The sequence below is a fragment of the Eleutherodactylus coqui genome, chromosome 5 (genome assembly GCF_035609145.1).
Source record: "Eleutherodactylus coqui strain aEleCoq1 chromosome 5, aEleCoq1.hap1, whole genome shotgun sequence".
NCBI classification, from domain to species: domain Eukaryota; kingdom Metazoa; phylum Chordata; class Amphibia; order Anura; family Eleutherodactylidae; genus Eleutherodactylus; species Eleutherodactylus coqui.
Genome location: NC_089841.1, coordinates 276,076,651 through 276,094,988, shown reverse-complemented (window position 1 = coordinate 276,094,988; position 18,338 = coordinate 276,076,651). Strand labels below are relative to the sequence as shown.

The 18,338-nt window shown below is 46.0% G+C and overlaps 1 protein-coding gene across 2 annotated transcripts in view; it reads left to right on the top strand.

The window, feature by feature from the left end:
• JAK3 (Janus kinase 3) overlaps positions 1–18,338 on the top strand; it is a 224,072-nt gene that overhangs the window by 130,497 nt on the left and 75,237 nt on the right. For both annotated transcript variants that reach the window (XM_066604769.1, XM_066604768.1), the window contains 2 exons: positions 16,911–17,022; positions 17,234–17,417. In XM_066604769.1, coding sequence (XP_066460866.1) covers positions 16,911–17,022; positions 17,234–17,417 — 296 coding nt within the window. The remainder of the gene's footprint in view (positions 1–16,910; positions 17,023–17,233; positions 17,418–18,338) is intronic.

The following is an 18,338-nucleotide window of genomic DNA, read 5'->3' as shown; positions in this document are numbered from 1 at the left end:
ATCTGACAGGAGGTCGGGTGACTTTCAGACCCGGGGTGTATACGAGCCTCACCGGACGGGTGAAGTTTGATACAACATCCCAAGGGTCCCATCACGTCTGTTCCCAATATGCTTTCAGGACCTTCCAGCACAAGGAAGCGCGTGAGGCATCGCGACCCTTTAAACATTACCTCTAGCGGTTCAGTTTCTGCCAGCTGAATCGGCACTCCTGAAACCCCTTGCACCGATTACTGCTAGACAATCAGGCTGGTATTCTATTTCAAATAGATCAGAACCTTGTTGCAAAAAAAAAAAAAAAATGTAAAAAATTGCTGACCTGCAATACCTAGATCACCTATGTCAGATGTCCAGTTCCTTGGGCTAAGCAATGACCCAGGAGAACAACCTTTGTTTTGCAGAATTGGAGTTTGTCTTGGAGGTGGCTTACTATTTGTCAGGACCTGCGGAAAGCTGAGTTTTTGCAGTGGCTATCAAGACAAACACATGAGCCAGATCTACCGAGAGAGCAGTTAGTTTACAAAACTCTTCTGAACTGTCACCTGAGGTCTCAACCTGTACCGATCCATCTGGTGAGAATTTGATGGATGCAGAAAAGGCTTGTAAGAGATCAGTACAAATAACAGAGACATGAATTACAACAAGGCAGAATAATCCACAAACATCTAGCCACATTGGAATATGATATTCTTTAAGCAAATTCTTTATTAATCTGATCCTGCCTGCAATGTCTCATCAAATTTGAGAAAAAAAAACTTTTCCAAACTGCCCAAACTTCTCACTCCTTCTTTCGGAGAAGAGAGGGATGAAACATTACGTACTTTTACATCATCTAGCTCCACCCCTTCGAAGCTGGTCGTTTGCGTGTTTCTCCTACAGAACATTCTCTCAGAGACAGTTCAATACTAACAGCATTTAGCAGTGATACAGACGTTCAACCAATCACAGAACTGACATTTACACGAAAAGCAAAAATATACCTTAAAATCCCTATATGTTTTCTATTTTTAAGACCGTATAATTCACGTAATTCATTACAAGTTTCTTATTTCATCAGCATTTGTCCTCTCTATGACCCTGAATTTTATCTCTCTATGAAACAGAACAATAGCTAAGATTTTAGAAAGCGGCCAGAACATTCAGACTTTAAACAGCATTAATCATTAGTAATGACAAGAGGTATATTTCTCTGAGGATATGAATAAACCCATAGAAAAGACAACATGCTAAGCGCTTCTAACAGCGCAACATTTACCGCATTTTTAACCCTTGTATTCTTAAAAGCCCCCACAGATGTGAGTGGGGTATAACTTTCTTACACTTGTATAAAGAAGACTAAGACGTACAACAAAGATTAGATTACATAACATCAAGACATACAAGACAAACAATAATGGTTATTTGTCACATAATTGCCCACAGATTCTTTTTATAGTCTGTGTTCCTCTGTGACATAAAGCAAGTTCATGCCACAGAGGAACACAGACTATAAAAGGATTCCCTTTCTCTGATATCTTTCATGTGTTTTTCCCGTCCCTTTTTAAGTCCTGTCTATATATTTTATACGCTTGTCTGCAATCGTCTCCCCCTTCCCTCTTTTTAATTATCTCTTTAGGGGTCAGATAAGCTTTAGACTGTTCAGACCCCATTTTGACTATTGGACTTACCTCTTGATTTACCACTATCACACAGTGTTGAGGATGCACACAGCTTCCTTCGGGTAAGTCAGGCGGTCGCACAGACCTTTTTTTTTTTTTTTTTAAACCAGGTAATTTATTTCCCACTATTCATCACTAAGTATACAGGACCTTATTTCACACAGTTACACTAAGGACACTTAGTCCCTGGTCCTGGAATAGTTTTACGGAACTACTACAGCAGTCACTTAGACTACTTGGGGGGGGGGGGGTTAGGGGAGACCAGACCTCTCTTCTAAGGGAACTTTTGGTGATATTATACAGATCCAGTAAAAGCAAATTATGGCTAAAATGACACAGACTATCAACGTACAGATTTCAACAATTACTACAGGCAACATGGCATGAAAATATCCCAGTAGTGAGTTCTTCCGTCTAATACAGTTTCATGAACAAACTACACAAATAGGCGGGGAACCTGAAAGTAACACATGCAGCGACTAACCTTCTGTCAACAGGAGACACAAGTCAGGGGAGCCCAGAGCTGAAAATGGCAAGTCAAGGGTTTACCCTACACTAGTGTTTTGTAGATCTGGGGTCCCGTGATCCTGGTCCTGGGGTGTTGGCAGTTGGTGTCGTCAGGTATCGGCTGCCCCATGTTGGGAAGCCGAGTAAACTGTGGGGGGTCTTCAATGGAGACCAGTGCTGATGTTGCCTGAGTCCAAATTCAAAGGAAAGCTATAGCACGTACTCGAGGAGAACCATAAGAAGCCACTATACACACAGCCTAGTGAATCAAATGAGTTCTGCTTTATTAGGAAAAACACACAGCTTATATAGGCCGTCGCCCGCAGGGTGCAACTTTGAAGAATTACTTAATCAGGTGACTAGTTTGAGAAACAGAATATTAGCACCTTCCATTCTTGCAAAAACTACTTATCTTGAAAAAAAAAACACATCTGCTGCGTTCCGGTGCATCCGGCCACAAACTGTCAGTAAGCCCAGCCACAAACTGTCAGTAAGGAAACTTATCTGGTGCAAGGCCCGGACTGAAATAAGGAACTTCTAAGTCCCTCTTCTTATGTTACTCAGAAACAAGATTAACCCTTAACAGGGCCTAAAAGGGCTTCAAGCTAAATGTCTGTTCTGGAAGCCCCCGGCTGCTCCTGTTGGTTTGGGCCCCGTTGTGCACCCAGACATAAGATTAGGGCCACAATGGAGAAGTTTCTGAACACGGGACAAACAGGGGATCCATTTTGAGGTTTCAATTCTCGTTTTCATGTGCACTATAGGAAAAAACTGTTTTTAAAGGGCTTGTCCCGCCGCCCACACTGAATTTTTCCCCCATTAATGCCCTGTAGATTAGAAGCATCACACAATACAGCATTGCACATAAAATCCATATTCTGCTTACCTTTTTATGCCTTTTCTTCCCCTTATAAAGCTGGCCTGAATGATTTTTCAAAGATAGCGCCGCTGGGTAGTTCCCATGATGCACTGCTGCTTCTCTCTCCTCAGCGTGCGCGCTTCCGATGACGGCGGTCAAATGACTGGAAGACTGGCATCATAATGGAGACGCACGCTTCATTCAAAGCAATGAGAAAGCAGGGAGAGCAGTAGCAGGAGATTGCAATCCTCTGCCATTGAAAGTAATTGAAAGTGAAAGTAACACCAAACATGCCCTCACACACGTGCCTCCCCCACAGGGCCTGCCACACACATGCCCCCTTCCATAGTGTCGCCCCCACACACATGCCCCCCACACACACTCACAGCACCCCCCCCCCCACCCCTCCCCGCCACAAGTACTGTGACACCTATATATAGATAACACAGCTCACCCCCTCCCCTTTCTGCACAGGCAGGATTACACAGTGTGTGCTAAATTACTGTGACAGCCCCCCCCCCGCACCCCATCAGCAGGACAAATTACTGCCACAGCCCCCCTCCCACACCATGCGACAAATTACTGTGAGAATATGACAACACCCCCCCCCCCCCCCTCTTCCCCGGCGACAAATCTATGTGACAGCACCCTACGGCAACAAGTCTATGTGACAGCACCCCCACTGCAAAAAGTCTATGTAACTGCACCCCCACAGCCAAAAGTCTATGTGACAGCACCCGACAGCGACAAGTCTATGTGACAGCACCCTCATTGCAAAAAGTCTATGTGAAAGCACAGCACAGCCAAAAGTCTATGTGACAGCACCCGACAGCGGCAAGTCTTTGTGACAGCACCTGATGGCGACAAGTCTATGTGACAGCACCCGACGGCCAAAAGTCTATGTGACAGCACTCGACAGTGACAAGTCTATGTGACAGCACCACCCACTGCAAAAAGTCTATGTGACAGCACCTCTGGCAACAAGTCTATGTGACAGAACCCAGCCACCCGCAGGACCAGTGACAGCCCGCCCCCGCCTCCAGGACGCCAGTGACAGCCCGGCGAATGGCATTCGCACCCCTCATGGCCAGTGACAACCCTGCACCCCCCTCACCCCCCCAGAGACCAGTGACAGCGTGGCACTTCCCCCTCCCAGACCAGTGACATGTGCCGACACCTCCCACCTCCCCCCAGACCAGTAACAGTGCGGCAACCACCCCTTCCCAGACCAGTGCCATGTGCCGACACCCACACCCCCCACCTCCCTCCAGACCAGTGACAGCGCGGCACTCCCCCCCCCCTTCCCAGACCAGTGATATGTGCCGACACCCGCATCCCCCTTACCCCAGACTAGTGACAGCGCAGCACCCCCTAGACCAGTGACAGCGTGGCACCTGCAAGCCCCCCCACCCCCCTCTCCGAGACTGGTGACAACGCAGCACTCACCCCCCACAACCAGTGACATGCCTGGGGGGAGCTGCATCTGATCAGGTAAGTATATATCTTCCGTATGGCATATTTACAAAGCACACATTATATTACAAAGTGCTTTGTAATGGCCATACAGAAGTGTATAAATCCACATCACACGGTGGGAATGACATATTATTTTAAAATGACATATTATTTTTTCTCCTCTAAATTGCATTAACTCTTGAAAATAAACTGTGAGGTCAAAATCCTCCTGCCTCCCTCTGTGAATACATTAAGGGGTGTAGTTTATAAAATAGGGTCATTTGTGGGGGGCTCTACCATTCTGACACCTAGGAGCCGCTGCAATTTTGGTTTGGTGCAGAAAAACAAAGTGTTCCTCAAAATGTTAATAATTAATGTTAAATCTGTCCGTCTCCTAAATGGTTAAAAAAACTAAAGTTTTTTTCAATGTGCGTCCAGAATATTATCCTGCTGCCTGGGGCCTTCTTTGAGTTCTCCTCTGGAAAAGCCCCCTTTTTATCAGAGGCCTTTTCCAGAATTCTGTCTAGGTCAGGAGCGAAGAGGAATTGTCCATGGAATTTCACTTTAGAAGTAGAATTCCCGGACCAAGACTTCAGCCATAATACACGTCTGGCGGAATTAGATAGAGCCATCGACCTGGCGGCTAACCCGACTGTCTCAGCCAAAAACCCAGTTGCCATCTTTAGGATAGGTATCTAGTAGAGATGAGCGAGCACGCTCGGATAAGTCAGTTACTCGAGTGAGACTCGCTCTTCTCGAACAATTGCATTCTTGTTCGAGTGTGCTCAGGGGGCCCGCGGAGGTGAGCGTGGGGGTGGCAGTGGGAAGAGAGATCTCTCTCACGCTATCCCTCCCGGCCCCCCCACACGCTTGGACAAGAATGCAGTTACTCGAGAAGAGCAAGTCTCGCTTGAGTAATTGATTTATCTGAGCATGCTCGCTCATCTCTAGTAACTAGCTCAGAATCTGCTCTCGGAGTTTTATTTTGGACGTGCACTTCCAACTGCCGCGGCCAAACATGTAGAGTTCTTGCTACACAAGTGGCTGCCACGCCAGGTCTAAGAACCCCGCGGCTGCCTCCCAAGTCCTTTTTTCAGGAGCCTCTTAGCCTTGCGATCCATATGGTCCTTCAGGTGAGCTGCATCCTCAAAAGGAAGGGAAGTATATTTTGCTACCTTTGCGACCTGGACATAAACTTTGGAATCGTATTCCAGTCAGAACAGACATCCTCAGAAAAGGGGTGGCATCTTTAAATGCCCCTATATCTAGCACCTGAATCGGGTCTCTTCCATTCCCTCCGGATCATCTTTGGAATATTTTTAAGAACCAGAAAGGTGGGCCCTTGTCACTCCCCCAGACTCCCAAAAACCTCGTCCTGGATTGATCTGGGCTCTCTAGGCTCCTCTATATCCAGAGTACCCCGGATGGCTCTGATTAGTTCCCCCAGGTCTTCTGGGTAAAATAAGAACGTTTTATATTCCTCCTCATCCGAAGAATCAATAAATGCCCCTTCAAAATCCTCCTTGGAGAAAGCCACGCTCTCCGAATCCGAGTCATTTTCTTCGCTACGGGGTCTGCTGCGAGCTGAGGGGGTAGAGGGAGGAGCCACGCTCTGGGAAGCTAACGCCGAGTGGACCTCGTCTCTTCCTAACATTTTTATATCATTCATGAAGCCCGCTGACTCCTCTTTTACTAGCTGGGCTATACATATTTTACATAAAATCTTCTCCGGCAGGAAACACATTTTTTAGGTTTGCCTTTCACAGACGCTGCTGCAGATTTATCCGTCTGCCAAAACAAACATAAAAACACGGTAAATCCCACTGCTGAAAAAACCCATTTGGATCTGAGATGCCGCACTGCTACTTACAACACCGGAGGTACCAGCCTGCACAGGGTTCTCCGGTCCTGGAGCCTCATATTGACAAGGGAGCACTGAAGATTCTCTCAGGGCAGCAAAAACACACACTGCCCGAGTCTGGCACCATCTTCTGGCATTTTAGTAGCTCCTTATTTGAATTTGCTACCCATGAACCTCCAGACTCCTCCCCAGGTGTCCTGCGACAGAAAGCTCTGACCTCTGTGCGCGAGCACGTGATCCGACACCGAATCAGCCATACATGCGTCGGGGAGTCCAGACCCGGAGGACAGGACCGGAGGGCTGCCCTCTCAACACAACCGACCGGAGGCAATGCTCCTAGGGCGGGGAGGGGTGCTCACATACCAGCCCTCCCGATCCCACCATGCGCTGCTGAAAGCCTCTTCTCTCCCTCTCCTCGGCAGTCCTTCCACTGACAGGACAGGAATAATACTGAGGAGTGTAGAAAGGGGGGAGCCTTTAAACTTCTCAGTATGCTTCCTGTCCTATCAGGGGACGATAATCTCAGCAAGGTGCTGTCATGGAGAGAAGAGGGAAAATTATATACAGTCCACAAAAGCATGGGGCTCACAACCCACAGGGCTCTGTTACTAACCCCTCCTGGGGCATCTGGAGGGCGTCTCTTCCTCCATCAGACGATGTGACAGACCCAACTGGTCCACACTGAACCTCAGCTTGCAGCCTGTCCAGCACTGCCAGGCTGTAACTTCCTCCTGAGTTTGTTAGAAACTGAGCTTTTATCTAGTTCCTGCTCCACCCCTTGGTGTTAACCTTTGCACCAGAAGTCCTGTCTGCAGCCCTCTAGAGGCCCTTCTGTGTACTGCACTACTACATATATCCCCCTCTGATATAGGCCGTAGGCCATGTCACACTTTCTTTTGGCCCTCCAAAGTCAAAACTCCAGGCGCGGGGGTCTCTCGCCCTAACTGGCACTTTCTCAAGCTCAATTTCTTTATGTTATCTAACAGTAAGAATCTTTCCATTTGCTTGAGCCTGAACTACCTTCACATTTTCTTCAGCGTGTACAACATTTGCGGTAGGAATGTCACTCTGGTCTTCACCTACAGCAGCGCTGGCTTTTCCCTTATCCTGCATCTCAACTGAAGCAACAACCTTCTCAGCCTCCATATTGGATTCTTCACATCGTACATCACTCATCTGTTCAACTGTTGCAGGAGCCATTTCTTCAATCTGCCCTTCAGTAGAGGCATGTGCACTTATTTCCATCTATGGGCCTTCTACCACAGAGACACTTCCATTCATTTGCGCAACTTCCTTATCCAGGGCAGGAGTAATTTCTGAGGCCTTTTCCCCAGTCTCTGCTACCTTCGTGGCCTTCTCTGCTTTAGCAGTTTCACCTTCTGCCTTCTCTTTGGTGACTTGAACTTCAGAGGATTGCTCACCACCCATCTGTAGCTCAGCTCTCACTTTCTCAATGACTCACCATTTTTATCTTCTTAGAATTCAACGGGATCTTCTTTCTTTTCACTTGTCTGAGCTGGGCCCTAGACCTCTCTAGTCTCTGAACCTTCTTCAGCAATATAACCCTCTGATACCCAGGGTTTCATCTTCACACCTAAATTCTTAGCAGACTTTTGCAATACCACTTTTCTTCTGACACCACCTTCAGGGTGTGCATCAAGGTTAGCGCTTCTTTCTTAATATTCCAGGGTATTTCATAATAACAGGGTCTCCATTCCTTCTACCGGTCATTGGAACACACCTTTTAGCTTTTCCCGTATTAGGGTTCTCTTCTCAGTATCTGTGTTGGCGCTAATCCAGTCTTGAATTTCAGTGCGCACCCGCTTCAGTAAGCCACTGTTCACACATCTTCTGTTTCTTCTCCCGGTTGGACACCATCTGACATTGGTAACCAAGCTCCACACTAATGTCTTCTACTTCCTGCTGAAGACTCACTGTAAACTTCTCAAGTTCATCATAGACATCAGTTTGAAGACAAAACAGCAGATTTATCACTTTCACTCCTTCTAGGATTTCACCGTCTTGCTCTTCAGCAGAGACCCAGCATGCTGGGTTCTCATACAGTTTCTCTTCCATCTCTGACACCTGCGCCTGAAGTGTTGCAATCTTCTCTGACAGATTCCTTTTAGTTTCTGCATCTTCCTCTAAATTGCTTGAGGAACACATCTCTCTTATCTTGCATAGTCTTCAGGTGTGCACTAAGACCAAGCCTCTGCTGCGTCTCTTCTTCCACCAGCCTCTGAGACTCTTCAGCCTGAGCTTCCAGCTTCACCTGCAGTCTATTCACCTGCTCAGACAACGCTGTCTGCCTTCTGTGACCTTCAGTGACACTTGCTTGTAGCTCTTGAAGCTGCATTTCTACTGCATTTTTCTTGCATTCCAATTCATGTTTGTCTTCCAACAACCCCTTCACTTTTTGGGTCAGCTCAATACACTCACTTTTCTTTCACTTTTTCAATTTGCTCCAACTGCTTGGACAGTTTCCCCACAAATACAGCATGACTCTGTTCTAGCTCCTGGATCTGGGTTCTCTGTGATTCAGCTTTCTCATCCAAGCTCATCTGTAGCTGAGACAACAGTCTCTCATGCAGTGCCTCCTAGTTTTACTTGTACCCCAGTCTGTCTTTCAAGATCTCTTCTTGCTTCTCTTCCTGACAGCAAGCAGCTTTCTCCATTTCCAGCTTTTCCTTGAGCTGACTTATCTGGCACTCCAAGTCACCATTTTTCTTTGCTAACTGCATTTTCAACTCTGCAACCTGATTCTGCAAACCTGTAGTGTGATTCCGTGCATCTGTAGAAGCTCTTTCTAACTCGCAACACATCATCTCCAACTCTTGGGTTTTCATTTGCAGTTTCTTCCAGTCCTGTTCACACTGCACAGATTGTGCTTCCAGACATACTCTGCGATCAGCCTCATCTCTGGCTACATCTGAGGTCTTGTATCTCTTCATGGGCTGTTGAACGATATCCCTCATACTTCTTTTTCTCACTTCTCATCTCTTCTAAGCTCTGTTCACACTGACCATTCTTCTGTTACAGCAATACCCGGTGATCAGCTTCTTCCTTAGCCAACCTCTGAAGACGCTCATTTTCCTTTAAGAGAGCTGCATTCTCTGCTTTCAGCTGCTCAGCTTCGTGGAGAATACTTTCCTTTTCTATCAGGAATGTTTCTGTCTGCTCCTCTGCTAACAGCCTTTGCCTCTTGGCCTCTTCTCCAAGCAGACACAACTTGCCCCTTTCTTTTTCCAACTGTGCATCATATCTTTTATTAGCAGTTTGCCATTCTTCCTCAAGAAACTTTACATAAGCTTGCATTGGTGCAGATACTTCCTGAATTTCAAACAAGAGTTCTCTTGCAGTCTCACCATGGACCTCAGGATCTGCCCGGACAACCTCACTTGTCTCTCTAGAAGCAGCGTTTCTCTTCTTTTTCTTCTTTGCACCTTTAGTACTATCTGTCCCCTCTCTATCTAAAGGCATAGTACTACTAGCTCCAGCATTTCTAGTCCTACACACACTATCTTCTTTTCTTCTTCCCTCTTTCACTAGAGGTATATTTGCACTGACTCCCACATGGGCGTTGGCTGCACTCCTTATTGGAACCTGTTCACATGGTGGCTTTATGTGGGGAACATTTCTATCCATATCATACACAGAAAACATCCCACAATCCGTCCACACATATTTCAGGGTTAATGAAACGTTTCTGCAACAGATTATCCATAATACAGTTTTTGGACTTTTCACCCAATGCAGACACTGCAGTTCTCCCGGCACCCTCCTGCAAGGAAAACATTTGGTTATGCAACAATTTCCACACATTATCTGCAATAGAGTCCTTGGACAAATCTTCACCAAATGTCCAGTTACATTGTGCAGGTTTTGCTGAGCCATCCTGCACATAAGACATTCTATTAGTGGCCTCACTACTCCATGGAGTCTTCTCCGGATACTTGTCACAGTCTTTTGGCGGGGACACCTCCTGTTGTGCCCTCAAAGGCCTGCAGTCAGCCTCCAACACAGAGCAGTGGGGTTTTACCGGCCACCTTGCCACTGGACATCCATACATGCACCAGTCTGTCCGTAAACACCCCCAGCATGGCTCTTTTTGGTTGCCTCGTGCACCACCCGCCATCTTGACTGCACAGTCAATATGAACCAACAAAACAAGTCCATCAACTTGCCTCGCAGATGTCCTCCTCTGCTTGAACTCTTTTGTTGCCCTCCCAGGCAACCGCAACTCTATGGCCTCCTGGCCCTTTAAATGGTGCTCCAGCAACAACCGTATATTCGGCCTCCTGGCACTTTAAACTGCATACAGCAACAACCGCAGTCTTTCGGCCTCTTGGCCCTTTCAACATTGCTTGCAGCAGCACTGCTCCCAGCAGACATCCACTTTATGAGTTGCTGTTTTTGTGCCACTCCGGATCGTGCCCGCATCCTCCACCATATGTGGCAAGTTAGGGTCTGCTTGCCATAGGATCACCCACTTTGTGATACCGGAATGGCCACCTCACACAAAATATGCTCCAGCAACAGAGGTTTTTTCTTTAAATCTGGCTCCTGCCAGCCTTTACAGCATACAACAACGTGAATTATATACAGTCCACAAAAGCATGGGGTTCACAACCCACAGGGCTCTGTCACTAACCCCTCCTGGGGCGTCTGGAGGGCTTCTCTTCCTCCGTCAGACGAGGTGACAGACCCAACTGGCCCACACTGGACCTCAACTTGCAGCCCGTCCTGCCCTGCCAGGCTGTAACTTTCCCCTGAGTTTGTTAGAAACTGAGCTTTTATCTATTTCCTGCTCCACCCCTTGGTGTTAACCCTAGCAGCAGAAGTCCTGTCTGCAGCCCTCTACAGGCCTTTCTGTGTACTGCACTACTACAGTCCACATATGGGACATTTCCATAAACTGCTGTTTAGGCTCATGGCAAGACTCGGAAGGAAAGGAGTGCAGCTTTCGTTGCAATAATTTTAGAATGCCATGTTGCATTTGCAGAACCTTGAGGTACCCAGTACAGTGGAGCCCCCCGCCCCCCAAAAGTGACTCCATTTTGGAAACTACACCCTGTAATGATCTATGGTTATAATAAGTAGCAGAGTAAACCGTTGCCAGCAGGATACACACAAGTTAAAGGCTTGAGAGGCTATGTTTTAGTGTTGCTTGTGTTGGAACATATGGCATATAGTATATAGAGTTACTGCCAAATTATGGATTAAAGCTCAGGTATAAATCTAGAAATCGCTGCAATATTTTTTATTAAATATACAGTAAAAACATCCAACATTTAGTACTAGAGATGAGCGAGCACACTAGTCCGAGCTTGATGCTCGTTCGAGTATTAGGGTGCTCGAGATGCTCGTTACTCGAGACGAGCACCACGCGATACTCATCTCGATTAAACGAGCACTGACCATTGAATTCAATGGAGCCGGCAATACAGCCGGCTCTATTGAAAGCAATGGCCTGCCGGCGAGCGCGGGATGAATTGTCGGGAAGGGCTTAAATATATAAGCCCTTCCCTGCAATTCATCCAGAAATGTGTAAAAATAAAAAATATATATATACTTACCTGGTCCCGGCAGACGGAGTTCAGCGAGGCCAGCGGCAGTCCTCCTGAACTGCTCTGAACAGCTGTGAGTAGTATTCAGCAGCCGGGGATTTAAAATCCCCGCCTGCTGAATGAGCTGCCTCTAATTGGTCACAGCCTGACCAATCAGAGGCAGATTCCACTCACACACCCATTCATGAATTTATGAATGGGTGTGTGACTGCTGCCTCTGATTGGCTCAGCGGGACCAAATCAGATGAGAGGCAGCAGTCACTGTTACAGCTGTGGCAGGGGAGAACGATCTTTACGCTGACAGTGTGGGGGGGGGGGGTCTCACTCTTGCCGCTATTGTGGCTTAATAGTGGGGCGTGGGAACTTGAGATGCAGCCCAACATGTAGCCCCTCGCCTGCCCTATCCGTTGCTGTGTCGTTCCCATCACTTTCTTGAATTGCCCAGATTTTCACAAATGAAAACCTTAGCGAGCATCGGCGAAATACAAAAATGCTCGGGTCGCCCGTTGACTTCAATGGGGTTCGTTACTCGAAACGAACCCTCGAGCATCACTGAAAGTTCGACTCGAGTAACGAGCACCCGAGCATTTTGGTGCTCGCTCATCTCTATTTAGTACACATTCAAAAAATTAAACTACACGAATGCTATTCAATGGTATTCGGACATTTGTAAACACTAACATTTAAACTAGATAACAAGAAAATGTGCGGTTTGTAGACATCCACATTGGATCATCAGAGAGAAAGTGAGAGAGGAGAAGCATTAGTGGCATTAAGGATCCCTGCCACCACCCTGAGGCTACATCGACATCAGCGATTTAAAAGTTGCACCCGAAACTCTCCCCTCAGTTTGCTGTCCATTGGGGTGAGCACTTCACGTTGACATGTGTTATTCTCCTCCTAAAAGAATAGCACATCCTAAACTCTATTCGTCCAAGTAAAAAAAGTCCATGTGCGTATACCCTAAGGCTGCCTGTCCACAGGCGGGTTTAAATTGCGTTCACTGCGGTGATGGGAACGCAGTGAAAGTTCTCCATAGCGTTTCTATGAAGAGCGCTTCCCCCCTGTCCGTGAGCAGAGAATCATTGCTCATGGGCAGCAATTTGCAGCATGCTGCGAATTTACAGCAATTCTCTGCGGTCAGCCTATGTGTCAGATAGGCTGACAGCGGAGATCCGTCTGTCGGCTCCAGGTCCCGGGCGGTGGTATCCCACGGCGGATCTACGCCGCGGGATACTGCAACGACCATGGACAGGCAGCCTTACTCTGTACTTGCCTAACTGCAGGGCTTTAGCCCAAACAAAGGTCCTCGCTTGCTGGTGGCTCTACACTGCAATACCAAAATAATATTCTTAATACCAGTATTATGGAAATCCAGCTCTTCCGATAATTCAGTCTCACAGTGAAAGATTTTTAGAAGTTTATTATTTGAAATAAGTACAAAGTAATTTAAAGTGAGAAATAAGCAATAAAAAGGACAAGCGATGCGATGCGTGATCACAGAAAGTCTTGCTAGGAGGAAGCAGCAGCGATCTGTCCCCAATACCATGATGATTTATCCATTCAGCATGCGCCATGCTTCCCACGGCCAGCACGGACATAACAGAATGACCAGCCTGACTTTATGCACTAGACCCCTACATGATATCACTTGTGTTTAAATCTTCCTGCTTTCACATTGGTGCATTCTCACTAGGCCCGTATGGATAAGTCCTATGTGCCATTGTGTCAGTAGGAGAGGATATCCTCTGTATATTCCCTCTGGGTGTGTGTATTCTTTCTGTGACTGAGGCTGTTTGTGTAAGGCACAATAGTTCTATCTATGCTGGCACGATTGGTAAACTCCCTCCTTGGTAGGACAGAGATGCATCTGTACTAGGCCCATACAGATAAGTCCTTTATGAAGGACTTGCAATTTTTTTTTTTTAAACTCAAACCACAAAAAGGGAACCTTGCCTAGAAGCGGGGCAATCGTCCCAATAGGGACGGCCCCATGCTGCAACCTCAGGGTCTGGCTTGCCCTAGATGGTAACAGGAACACCAGACAAGTGAAATACAGCATACAAAACAGGACAGTTCACATCTAGTGTAGTCAACACCTACAGACATACATAGAACACAACCCTGTTCACACCAAGTGCCTGCAACATACAGCGAACACCACACTGAACGTGTTGTCAGATATCACCCACCAGACAACATGCACGACATGAGATGTCTGGAGGCTGCACCTAATAGAAGGGTAAAAGGGAAGGGAGAGGGGGTCTGCATAACATGCAGAGGGGGAGATCAGTTGTGCAGACCACCTTTACAGCAGGAGGAAGTGCAGAACAGGTTAAAGAAGATTAAAATCGATCAATCGCCAGGCCCAGATGGAATACACCCAAGGATACTAAGGGAACTAAGTGATGAGTTAGCTAGGTCGCTATACCTAATATTTCTAGACACTATCAAGACCGGTGTTGTACCATTGGATTGGCGCATTGCCAACGTGGTTCCAATTTATAAAAAGGGGACCAAAAGTGAGCCTGGTAACTACAGGCCGGTAAGTCTCACTTCAGTAACGGGAAAAAGTTTCGAGGGGATTCTGAGAGACACCATCGATGAGCACCTCAAGGAAAACAATGGAATAACTCACCAGAGTCTATGGGAGAGTCTATGGATCTCGTATGTCTGAACTTCTCTAAAGCGTTTGACACCGTGCCACATAATAGGCTAATATACAAAATGAGGCAGCTCGGACTGGGTGAAAACATGTGTAATTGGGTTAAAAATTGGCTCAATGATAGAAAGCAGAGGGTGGTAATAAATGGCTTATACTCTGATTGGGCCACAGTCACTAGTGGGGGCCACAGGGTTCAGTATTGGGCCCCATTCTGTTCAATATATTTATCAACGACCTGATAGAGGGGCTGCACAGCAAAATATCAATATTTGCAGATGACACAAAATTATACAATATAATTAATGCAATGGAGGACAATGTACGGCTACAAACGGACAGTTAGACTGTGGAACTCTCTGCCGGAGGACGTAGTGATGGCAAAATCCATAGAGGAGTTTAAAAGGGGACTAGATGTCTTTCTGGAGAAGAAGGATATTACAGGATATAAATGTTAGGTTAAGTGTCAATCTGGGTATATAGGAAGGTAGGAACTATTAGGGGTTGATCCAGGGAACAGTCTGATTGCCATTAGGGAGTCGGGAAGGAATTTTTTCCCCAAAAGGGCTAATTGGCTTCTGGCCTTGGGGTTTTTTACCTTCCTCTGGATCAAATCAGTAGGATAGACAGGCTGGACTAGATGGACATTGTCTTCATTCAGCCTTACATACTATGTTACTATGAGATAAGCCGGGGGCTTGGGCAGGAAAATGGCAAATGAAGTTTAATGTTGATAAATGTAAGGTTCTGCACATGGGCAGCAAGAATGGATGTCACCAATATTCACTTAATGGGGTACCGCTAAGGAAAAGTGATATGGAAAAAGACCTGGGGGTACTAGTGGACTATAGACTAAACTGGAGTAACCAATGCCAATCAGCTGCTGCTAAGGCAAATAAAGTTTTGGGATGCATTAAAAGTGGCATAGGGGCGAAGGACGAGAACATTATCCTTCCATTATATAAGGCACTTGTCAGGCCTCACATGGAATACTGCGTACAGTTCTGGTCACCGGGGCTCAGGAAAGATGCTACGGTATTGGAGGGGGTTCAGAGAAGGGCAACTAAACTAATACATGGAATGAAGGGACTGGAATACCCAGAGAGGCACCAAAACTGGGACTATTTACTCTAGAAAAAAGAAGGTTAAGAGGCGACCAAATAACCATGTATAAGTACATGAGGGGACAATACAAGGATCTCTCCCATGATCTGTTTATACCCAGGACTGCAACGGTAACGAGAGGACATCCGCTACGTTTAGAGGAAAGCAGGTTTCATCACCAACATAGAAGGGGGTTCTTTACTGTTAGAGCAGCTAGACTGTGGAACTCTCTGCCTGAGGACGTGGTGATGGCAAAATCCTTAGAGAAGTTTAAAAGGGGACTTGATGTCTTTCTGGAGAGGAAGGATATTATAGGTTATAAATCTTAGGTTAATTGTTAATCCGGGTATATAGGAAGGTAGGAACTATTAGGGGTTGGTCCAGGGAACAGTCTGATTGCCATTAGGGAGTCGGGAAGGAATTTTTTCCCCAAAAGGGCAAATTGGCTTCTGCATTTGGGGTTTTTTGCCTTCCTCTGGATCAACAAAAACAGGAGGCTAGACAGGCTGCACTAGATGGACATTGTCTTCATTCATCCTTACGAACTATGTTACTGTGTTACCTTCAAGGTGGGGGAAAGCAACTCAAACTAGCAGCATGCATAACACCAAGCTCTGAGAGGGAAAGAAAACATGGATAAATTACCAGCACCCTCTAGTAAGAGCGGCTGGTATTTATGTGCAGCAGACCAGTAGTGATTGACTGGCTGGAGAACTGCATGCCATCCGCTAGCCAAATCAACCACACCTGCAGCAGTGGTCTCCTGGAAATCCACAGAACCCCAGGTCCCTGAAGCACAACGTGACACGTAAAAGGAGAACTTTTACATATTGATTGGTCTATTGATGACCAGTCCTTGATAAGTTAATATAACACATTGGATTGTTTTGGTTAGAAGGGTCCCAAACCAAACAGAAAACCTTGAGTTTCCAGAGAGAAGCCTTCACATGACTATTATCTCCACATACTTTGTTTCCATTAGATTACATAAAGAGCATTTAGTAGCCAAAGCCACATAGACCGGCCAGTTACAGAATATGTGGAGCTCACAATATGGTGGCAAAAAAAAAATAGAAAAATAACCTGAAAATTGGTATTGATGATTGTCTTCATTACCAGCTCATATAGGACACCGAATTGTTCTGATTTGATGGTTGAATCTACATTTTCACGTGTTCTTCAGTTCAATTTATCAACCAAATTCATTCTACTGTTTACATTAAAGCTTTTCTTTTTGCAGCTCAGAGTTTGCTATCGAAAAACTGAAGCTCAATGGAAAAGTTGGAGGCAGTTACGTTCTCCGCAGCTCTCCCCAGGACTATGACAGGATCCTGCTAACTGTGTGCTTGGAGGTACTTCTCACAAACTGACACTTTCAACACGTTTGCATTGCAGAATTAGCTCGGAGACCCAATCTAAGTGACTGGGCATATTCCGAAACGTACTGAGGTGACAGCTTCTCACTCTGTCTCAGCACTTGTTTACTCTTCATTGACTTGTCAAGTTATCAGGCTTTTCTTTGCTTCTGCTCTCTCCCCCGTTTTATTGCACCTTCCCCTACAGACTCCTCTGGGTATGGACTTCCAGGGCTGCTCCATCCAGTGGAAGAACGACACGTTTTGTTTGGCTGGTGTCTTGCGCTACTTCTCTAGTTTGCGGAACCTCTTGAAGTACTACCAGCAGAACAACCTATGTCTGGGTGGGGTCTCCATCCGTCTGACATCTTGCTGCCCTCCGAGAGCCAAAGGTAACTGCTCCAATTGAAAATCTAATTCTAGTGTGTTTAGCAATTAGAACTGAATCCTAAAATCATAAACCTTATGTCTATAAACTATAGAAAGTCCAGAACACCATTTACTCCTAGATGATTCAGTCTACAGAGAGAATATATTTTAATATCCCACTCCCTAACATTGCTTCACAGCCACTCTGTCCTTCCTGACCAGGACATGTGACTGCAGCAGCCAACTGCTGCCTATAGAAGGTCACTGCTCTGGCCAGTGATTGGCTGCTGCAGTCATGTGTCCTGGCCAGCAGTGAACAAGAAGTATAGAGTGGCTGTAAAGCAATTTTAGGTAGTGGGAAAAGTCCTTTAAAGACAAAATATAGATCCTATGAATATTCTAGATAAAGTAGGAATCACTTATGGGTTTTTAATGTATTAAAACCAGATAGTAAGTTATGATGCAGTTTTTACTTTATTTCCATTTTTTAACTGTTTTTGTGCAAAAAAAAAATACAACTTTCTGTACATAATGATAATGCTCTGCCATCTTACCTGATGGTATATGCTACAGGAGCTTCATGGTGCATAGACAAAAGGACAGAACCTCAACCATTGAGTTCTGTTAGAAAGTATTCTAGGCATGCCCTATAACCTGTGCCAAGATCATTGTGCAGAGAGGGGTAGGAGGAGAGCTGTGATTATTGCCTATTGTGAATGGTGTATCTTGTGTTTTGTGTATATATATATATATTATATACACACACATACACACATATACACATACATACACACACACACATATATGGGTATTAGTGTATCTTGACTCCACCAGGAACTCCTCATTGGCTGCGCAGCTTGTTAAGCAGCAGGTCCTGGCAAACCACTAAAGTTTATATTGCAACTAGCTTACCCGTCGCTGCGAAGACAGACATACATACATAC